The 9,840-nt window shown below is 33.7% G+C and overlaps 1 protein-coding gene across 1 annotated transcript; it reads right to left on the minus strand.

Annotated features, from left to right (window-relative positions):
- Nucleotides 1-7,129: 7,129 nt before the first annotated feature.
- LOC113760026 lies at nt 7,130-9,505 on the minus strand. Its single transcript, XM_027302603.1, has 2 exons — nt 8,443-9,505; nt 7,130-7,923 (listed from the first exon to the last, which is right to left on the minus strand). The coding sequence occupies exons 1-2, from the start codon at nt 9,503-9,505 to the stop codon at nt 7,130-7,132; spliced, it is 1,857 nt and encodes a 618-aa protein (XP_027158404.1).
- Between the last annotated feature and the right edge of the window lie 335 nt (nt 9,506-9,840).

The following is a 9,840-nucleotide window of genomic DNA, read 5'->3' on the forward strand; positions in this document are numbered from 1 at the left end:
TGATTTATTTATGTTTAGCATTAAATTAATCTTGTGTTAGCTTGTAATTTATTTCATAATTGATAATATTAAAATTCGTGCACATATATGACATGTGTTTTGTTTTGAAAATTTAATTAATCAAGTTGTAGCATTTATTGTTTTATATTTTTTAATTGATCATATGGTTAGTTAGTTGATAATTTATTCAGTGAAATATATGATTAAGAATAAATTAGTATTAATATTTTGTTGCGTATTTTTAAGAAATAGGTGAAGTTAACATAGTGTTAACATGTGATTTATTTAATGTTGTTTATAATTAACTTAATATTGTGTTAGGTTGTTATGTATTTCGTAATTGATAATATTAAATTTCTTACACATATGACATGTATCTTGTTTTACATTTTTTAAGATTTAATTACTTCAGCAATAATAATTATTGGTTTTAAATTTTTGAATTGAGCATGTAATTAGTTCCTTAATAATTTATTTGGTAAAATATAAGCAATCATTTTAATTTTTAGGATTAATTACATTAATAATTAGATAGTTTTGTACTACATGCAATCTAATTGGATGCAATACCCCCAACAAATTACCCACATGGCAGTTGGCCTTAGTTAGTGGCAGGACACTAATCCATTTACATCTCATAATATCTCCTCCCAAATGCCACTCGAACGTGTCCCTAGCCAAGCACGATGTTATGCTTGTGGAGGTACATATCATTGGCAAGGCACACACCTACGTGATGATGACGACTTAGAACTAGTTTAGTAGGACACTCAGGCAAACCCTCAAACGCATCACACATAGGCTGGTGCACAGTTCATGCTATTGCCCAACTCAACATATAGGTATAATGCATACGACTCTTTCTCTACACGTAATCCCATTCCAGTATTTAGGTACACTGCCACTGCCTTTGCCTCTTTTTTAGGTGAGGCTAAGGCGAATTCCTCCCAGGAGATGATGACTTCTTTCTACCCTATATTTGATTTCCCTAGTGGTTCATGGGTATATCACATGCACTAGACTATCCAAACTGGATGAGGGGCAGGAGCGGTCCTGAACTGTTTACGGCCAATATTTGGTTCAAAAAAATTATAAGGTCCATATCACTTCTTGCACCTTGTTTTTAATAACATGTGTGGGACTCACAAAAATTTATTCTAAAGTTACTGTAAGGCCCAAAGACAACCTAAGAGGGGGGTGAATTAGGTTGATTAAAATCTTAATAAATTTATGCAATCTTTTTGCTTAATAAAAATTTACCTTCTTTTCTAGTAATGATCAATCAAGTAGATTAGAAGAAGAGAGCAATATTGATTCGAAAAACAAGTATAGATAAGCAATGAGAATTTTATTAAACAAAAAGAATAAGATAGAATATCAAACCGATTGTCTACCAAGCTTTCCTCAAACTTGAAGACCAATCACTAGGTTGAGCAACTTCTCTTTGATGAAAGATGATCAATTAGATGTACAATGGAGGGAGCACTTCCTCCTTGCCCTAAGCCTCACTTAGTCAAGCTAAGAAGTTTTACAATCACTCAGATAACCCTCAACAAAGCTACACTAAAGAAACTTTCAATCACAAAAGAAATGCTCACAAGAAATTCACACCACTTGGAGAACAAATCTAGCTTTGGAGACTATTTTCAAGCTAAAATATCTCTTGAGATCTTGTAGACAAAGTGTGCAAAAGTTCTCATCTGAATCAGAATCGTTTGTATTTAAAGGGAACCAAAAATGGGCTTCATTAATACTTCCAACGGATAGAAGGCAGATGAAGAGTCAGCTAGCCGTTGGGGCTGTCGGACGTCCGACGGCTTAGTCATCGTCCGATCCTATCGTCCGAAAATCAGTCAAGTTGTTGTTCGGACGTCCGATGGGATTTTATCGTCCGAGCTTCTGTGTCCGAACGTTGTCCAGAGAGTTATCAAATCTTTGTGGAATTTTTAGGACGTTCGATGAGATTGATGTACGTCCGAAGCATGCGTCCGATCCTTCAGGACGTCCGATGCTTCCTTACGAGCGTCCGACAGAGTCTTGGCAGAGAGTCATCAACACTTTGTGGAATTTTTAGGACGTCCGACACGATCACTGTGCGTCCGAAGAGTACGTCCGATGCTTCCTCACAATCGTCCGACAGAATTTCCTTCTTGATGTTCTTCATCCTTTCGGACGTCCGACCGATTCCTTCGGACGTCCGACATGAGTGTCCTGTTTTTGCTTCTTCTTTTGGTTGATTTTCATTTCTTGACATATTCGTACCTGATTCTTTCATAGGCAAAAAAATACTTATATTTGAAGAGAGTTAGATAACCATTTCAAAGTCCTTTGTGATCATCAAAACCAAGAATAACAGTTACATATTGTGCAAACAAAGTTACTCCGTGTACAAACAAAATTACGTGATGTGCAAAATGCACAAAATCGCTAGGAACGGTTACACCTGCAACTGTTCCTTCCCGTGGTCCATCCAAACTACTCCATTCTCAATCATCCTCTGCCTGTTCCTATTCCAAACTAGTCTATATCTACTCAGAACCACTACTAGAAAGAAGACTACCACACTTATAGTGGCGCATACAGTGAAGGTAGTAGTGAGACTGCAGCATCGCCTGACAAGGATGATGCGTCAAAGAATGATGTGATCGAGGATGATATGCCATCGGTCTAGGTTCTAAGAGTGCCTAGGAAGTCTGAGGGGCAATGGCTTCAACTATAAAGCAAGCAAAAGAAGCACAAGAAATTTTCACAATAAGATCAAGAGGTATGGAAATCCTTGAATTTAACATTTTCTATCCATTTTTTAAGAATGAATTAGTTTATTTTCTGCCCTTCGATTATTTGATATTTAGTTTATTATTTAATTAATTTAATGAATTAGTTCGCTATCATTTTTTACATATCTAATTTAATGAATTACTTTCTCATTTTTTTCTATTATTTCTTTTTTATTTAGTATAATTTCATTTACAATTAAATAACTATTTTATTTCTTATGCATAACTATAATTTAAATTAGATACTCATAATGTCAACTTAAACTTAGATAATACTTTTAATTCAATATTAGGTGTAATCATATTAGTTGAATAATTATAGATGCAACTGTAAACAAAAAATTTAAAATTTAAAAAATAAAAAAAGACTATTGCATATGCCAATATTTGCAATTTTTGTCCTCATTGCATCTGTCTTTGAGGGAAAATTTATTACCCACCGCATTTGACAAACATGACGAGCATAAGGATGGCAATGGAGGCGGGTGCCCGCGGGCTATTGGGGCAGGGGCAGGGGGGAACTTTTTCCCCCCGTTTAAAAACGGGGTGGGGGCGGGGCATACTCCCCCGCCCTACCCCCTGCCCTGCCACCCATTTGAAAAAAAGAGATATATATATGTACATAATTATATATATAATATTTAATTTAATTAGTTATAAATTTATAATAATGATATTATTAGTTATATGCATCATTTAATGTATATTTGTATATGTAATATAATTGATATTATCAATTATACTACTAATTATACATGTCTATTAATAAAAATTATTAATTATTTATACTAAATTTATTAATACATTTATATTTAATTTCTAACTACACTTAATACAATAACACTTTTTTCTAAAAAAAAAACACAATAATAATTTAGTGATTGTATTTGTATCAAAAGTGAAAACTTGATTATTTTAGTTATATTTGTTTTATCATATTAGATTGTATTCAAATAACTTTTGTTTAATTATTTTTATTAGTTTCAATTGTGAAGTTATAGTGAATAATAATTTGGTGATGTGTTGATATTTTAATACTTGATTATTTGCTAAAATTTAATTATATAACAAAAATTTTTTAACTCCATAGGTGCCCCCGCGGGGGAAGCGGGACGGGGTGGGGCGGGAGTTGGGCGAGGGAAGGGGCAGCGGTGGGGGGAATTAACAGGCAATAGGGCGGGGGATGGGGGAGGGGTCCCCCGTCCCAACCCCGCCCCATTGCCACCCCTAGACAAGCATGTTAAAAACAATCCATTTCTTAGCCTGTCACGTTTGGTACACACGACAGATCTATAATAAGAAACACCCTGTACTCTTCTCATTTTTCAAACTTTTTTAATACCAATATTTAGAGAAATTATTCACAAAATTGGCTAAAATTCAACATCAGATTAAAAGACACTAATTTTAGACTAATAATAAACTACATCTTACATTTTTTAACTTATGTTGATTTACACTTACGTTTTTTTAATCTTTTTGTATATTTTTCATAATTAGTTACCCAGATTTTCTTTGTTCTTTCCAAAATCTAGCTAAGTAGTTATGAAAATATACAGAAAGATAAAAATTGAAAAAACTTGGCAAAAATCAACATAAGTCAAAAGTGATAAGTGAAGTTTATTATTAGGATAAAATTAGGTTCTTCTTAATGTGATGTAGAATTGTTTTCCATTCTATTGTTTGAAGATTTTATACAAAGAAAAAGACAAGTATATAAGATTTAGAGTAAAAAAAAGGAAATAAGAAACAGCATGTGGAGAAACAAAAAACAAAAGAAAAAAAAAAAGGCAATGGAAAATAATAGAATTTTAGAGAGAGTTAGAGTGGTGCTTGGAAATGGGGGAAGGAATTAATGAGATAGGGATTAAGTGAGATTTTGCTAAGTAGTAAGATTTGATTGTACACAACTGGGTTGTTAGGATCATCTTGATATACTTATTATTCTCTTGCAAAACTTAGGATTTAAAATTCTTCCCTAAAAAAGTAAATAAGGTTTGAAGAAAACCAAAATTAAAGCAAAATTTTAAGTGCCGATGAAAAAATAATAGATTGAAGAATGTGGAGATTTTACAAGAAGGGTTGGATGGAGTTTAAAGAAGTAGAAAGAGACTACTGTTTCTTCAGTCGGCATGGTCGAAAAAAAAAAAGAAAAGATGACAATTTCGAATATTAAATGTAAATTGATGATGTGGCTAGTTGTAAACGACTCGGTCTACAGCTCGACCTATAGATTGAGCTGACATAAGTTTTTGCCTATACACTAAAGGATAGTAAATAGTATATGCTCTAAATTAGTATAGACGTTTGGAAAATGATATCAAGAGTGAAATATTTTACTAAAGTTTTTCGTCTCTATCTTTATCTTCAATAAATTTTTTCTTGCAAAAAAGATATTTTATCTTTCAAATGATCAATGTTTTTAAATATAGGCTAAATTTTTTGATTCAAGAGAAGATTTCAAATCTTACAAGGAAGAAAGGGGAAAGGGTAGGGTCTGAGAATTGAACTAGCTAGGAAGCTCGCCATCACTTGTCCCCAAGACCGAGGTATCAACTTATTCTTTCATTTGAAATAAAATAAGAGATCAATTATAATTAATCCCCAAAAGTATACATTGATTCTCACTTTATCCTATAACATTTTTTTGGTAACTTAATCCCTTGAGGAACAAACCTATCCTTATATTATATTAAATTTTTATTTTTATTTTCCTTTTTTCCTTTTCAATTAATATTAACTTATGATTGAATATTGATCACTCCAATTCATTGTAATATTTATTAGGGAATATATTAATGTTTGATTACTTTTAGAAAAATGGTGAGAAAAGAATTCAATAAGTGAAAATTCATTAGAGTTAAAAAGAATAGATAGATATCCAATTAATCAACATGTGAATGTGATTGTAAACAATGAATAATTTATCTAATTATAAGGATAAAAAATAAAATTTTGTAATTTCCTAGATTGAAAAATGGACGAAATTGAATAGAATATAATTGATTTGTAATTGAATAGTTACAAAGGGAAAAAATATATATATATATATATGTATATTCATGTTTGTAAATTAGAATAGACATCCTAAACATTTGATTAACATGGATTGCAACAAATAAAAGAGAGATAGTTAATTTAGAATTTCTATACGTAAAAAAAAAGTAATAATAGAAAATAAAGTTAATTAAAGTTTGATCCTTTGATGAAAATAAAGGAACTTTTTATTTGCTCAAAAGTAGATGTGTCAAAATGGGTGATTTGGGCGGGTTAGAGTTGGTTAAAATGGATAATGGGTATAACTGAGTCAACACATTTATACCCATTTAATTAGATGGGTATAAATGGGTCAGTCAAAAATGAATTGGGTAACCTAATTACCTATTTATGACCCATTTATTTTAACTTTTTGTAAACTCATTTAAATTCATTTTTGCAAACTAAATTATCAATTTATACCATATTCTCGCGAAAGAAATGTTCAAGTTAAAAAATCACTTAATCGTTGCACCCATCATTAGTTTTAAATATTTACTTATAATACTCAATAAGTCTAATTACTAATTTTTTTCACATCCGCACTCTATGTCGCAAAATTACATACTATTTAATAATTAAACAATAAGAATATAAAAATTTGAACTAAATACTATAAAAGTTAATATAAAAACGTAATCCAAAAATTTTGAACCCCTAATATTTTTTTGTGTAAATTTAAAATTTCATTTTGGAAAGGTAGGAAAAAAGGCTAAAACTTGTCATAAATTGGTAATGCTGAAAAATGAGCAAGTTAACAAATTAAGAGAAAATAAAATGATAAGATAAACCAACAAATAATAATAGTAATGAAACAAAAGTAGTTAACATAATAACAAAATGAAAAATCTGAAGAAAAAAAAAGCCGAGGGAAGAGAGGAGGCTTGGGAGAAGACGATTCTAAATGGGTTAATTGGGTTTGATGGATAATCCAATAATACCCATTTAATAAATTGGTATTATTGGGTAACCCATTTATACCTATATGCAAAAATTTAAGATACTCATATCTATCTATTCATGGACGAGTATTGCTAAATGGGTTTGTTTATCACCTATACTCAAGAGTAAGAATTTAAAAAAGAAAAACTAATTTAGAAAAAAGAAATGGGAAAAAAAACAAATATTAGAGGGGAAGTTCTATCTTGCGGGGGGGTTGAGTAACACAAGAGAAGGTTAGAAGACAAATTGAGAATTAGTGTATATGGGATAAATATAAATAACCCAAAAATAAGTGATTAGATTATTTATTGTCCAAGAAACAAGTAGGGATGGCAGTTCTTTTTTTTTTTTGATAGAAAGTGACAAAAATATTATTAATCTGAGATGATGTCCGCAGCAAGCGCGGTAACAATAAAATCTGGAGGGAAGTCCCTCCATATACAGCCATTAGAAATAGAACAAGCATATTTAGCAACACGATGTGCGACATTGTTCAGCTGTCTAGGCACCCATGATGCTTCCCATGTTGCAAAGCTTTGTATATCTCTGAGAATATCATCTACCAGCATTCCACAAGCTGATGCATCTGTCTCTGTAGTTTGAAGCATTTTAACGACTTTTAGACAATCACCCTCAAGAATAATCATGGGCAAATGTAGATCCAACAACAACTCAACCGCGGCCCTTGCAGCATAAGATTCAATAACCTCTGGTGCAAAAATTCCTGGAATTTGCTTTGCCAATCCTGCCATGAAATTACCCTCGGCATCTCTAATGACAACTCCAATACCTGAAATGTCACCCTCAACAAAGATAGCCCCGTCAAAGTTAGCTTTAACATAGCCCGCAGGAGGTCTCTTCCATTGTGACAAAACAGATTGTTGAATGGCAGTGGTATGCTCAGCAGCCATTGGGTTCCTGTTTGCCTCCCGGAATTGACTCAAAAAGTGTAACGAAAAGGATACCAGACTGAGCGGGTCCTTGTAAGATCCATCAAATACAGCCCCATTGCGATTATTCCACAAGTTCCAGAGTATAACAGCAACCAATTCCATTTCTTCCTTCTTTAACTTTATCAGGAGATTTGACAACCAAGATACCACATTATGAGCTGAATTCAACCTGATTTTACTAGATAAAAAACTCAACGCCCATGATTGAATAGCCACTGAACACGTTAAGAAGAGATGATTCATATCATCAGTAGGAGAGTGACACAGGGCACAAGAGGGATCAAGCAAAACTTTTCGAGTGCTAAGTTTGGCATTCGTAGGCAGAATGTCATTGCAAACCCGCCACAAAAAAATCTTGATCTTACCTGGCAAGGTTAAGCCCCATAATCGTTTCCAGATTCCTTTTGCCATTCCATTGCTCCCAGAAGCTATGTCTTGCCAATTTCCGGATTGTTGCGTAATTAGAAGGTAAGCGCTTCGAACACTAAAAAATCCATTTCGAGTAAAATGCTATATGAGTTTATCTTGATTATGAGTGCTACCAATCGGAATACTCTTAATCAATTCAATATCATCTGGCCAGAATAACTCGTGTAATAGGTCCTGTTTCCAAGTTCTGTTATCGCTGTCAATCAGGTAATCCACTGTAGTATCCTCAGGAAACTTATCCGAACGAGATATAATCCTAAAAGTTGTAGGTCGAGGTAGCTAGCGATCTTTTCAAATCTGGATACCTCTCCCATTACCGACCCTCCATCTACTTCCTGTTTCCAAATATTTACGTGCTTCATATATTCCTCTCCAAGTAAATGAGGGACGAGACCCTAGTCCTGCCAAAAAGAATTCCGAGTTAGGAAAATATTTGGCCTTGAAAACTTGATGTAAAAGGGAGGAAGGTTGTGTGGCAATCCTCCAAGCTTGCTTAGTAAGCAAAGCTAAATTGAAGGCCCGAAGTTGTCTGAATCCCATTCCCCCATCCTCCTTTTGTTTACAGAGTTTGTCCCAACTTAGCCAATGAATAGGTCGTCCTTTATCACCATCACCCCACCAAAATTTTGTCATCATTGATTGGATATTTGATAATAAGGAATCTGGAAATTTGAAACATGACATTGAGTAAGTAGGAATAGCCTGAACCACAGCCTTCAGCATGATTTCCTTTCCTGCCTTGGAAAGCCGCTGCTCCTTCCAACCGCTTATTTTTTGCCAGATTCTATCGCGAATAGATGTAAAAACTTCCCTTTTAGAGCGACCAATAATTGTGGGAAGGCCTAGATATTTGTCATGTGCATGAACTTCTCGGATGTTAAGAAAATGAGTAATGCTGTCTCTCACGCTTGGATCAGTATTGGTGCTGAAGACGATGGTAGATTTATCCAAGTTGATTTCTTGACCTGAGGCAGCTTTGTAGATTTGCAATATGGAGCTTACGCATTGGGCTTCTTGAAGGGTTGCCTTCGCAAATAATAGCGTGTCATCTGCAAACAATAAATGTGAGATTTTTGGTCCGTTATGTCCCACTTGAACTCCTGTAATATTACCGCAAAGCATAGCCTCCTGCAACAAGCAAGAAAAGGCCTCCGAGCAAATTAAAAATAAGTACGGGAAAAGCGGATCACCCTGCCTTATTCCACGCTGAGGTTGAAGATGGCCAAATTTATTTCCATTAAGCAGAAACGAATATGATACTGTGGAGATACATCGGAAAATCAAACTAACAAAGATAGGAGAAAAGCCTAAAGCTACCATCATGCTACTCAAAAAAGACCACTCCACTCTATCAAAAGCTTTGCTCATGTCTAACTTAATAGACATGGATCCTTCCTTGCCAGAATTTTTACTGTTTAGAGTATGATTTACTTCATAAGCAATTAAAATATTGTCAGTAATAAGACGACCTGGGATGAAAGCTGATTGAAAAGGAGAAAGGATTCGTGAGAGAATTTGATTGAACCTATTAGCAATAACTTTGGATGCTATCCTATAGACGACATTGCATAAACTAATTGGACGAAATTGAGAAATGTTGGATGGACATTGACACTTCGGAATAAGAACAATATATGTGTAATTAAAGGAATAACATGACATGATAACATGTCACCCGCATGACAGTAGGGATGGCAGTTCTA

The sequence above is a fragment of the Coffea eugenioides genome, chromosome 2 (genome assembly GCF_003713205.1).
Source record: "Coffea eugenioides isolate CCC68of chromosome 2, Ceug_1.0, whole genome shotgun sequence".
Taxonomy (NCBI): Eukaryota; Viridiplantae; Streptophyta; class Magnoliopsida; order Gentianales; family Rubiaceae; genus Coffea; species Coffea eugenioides.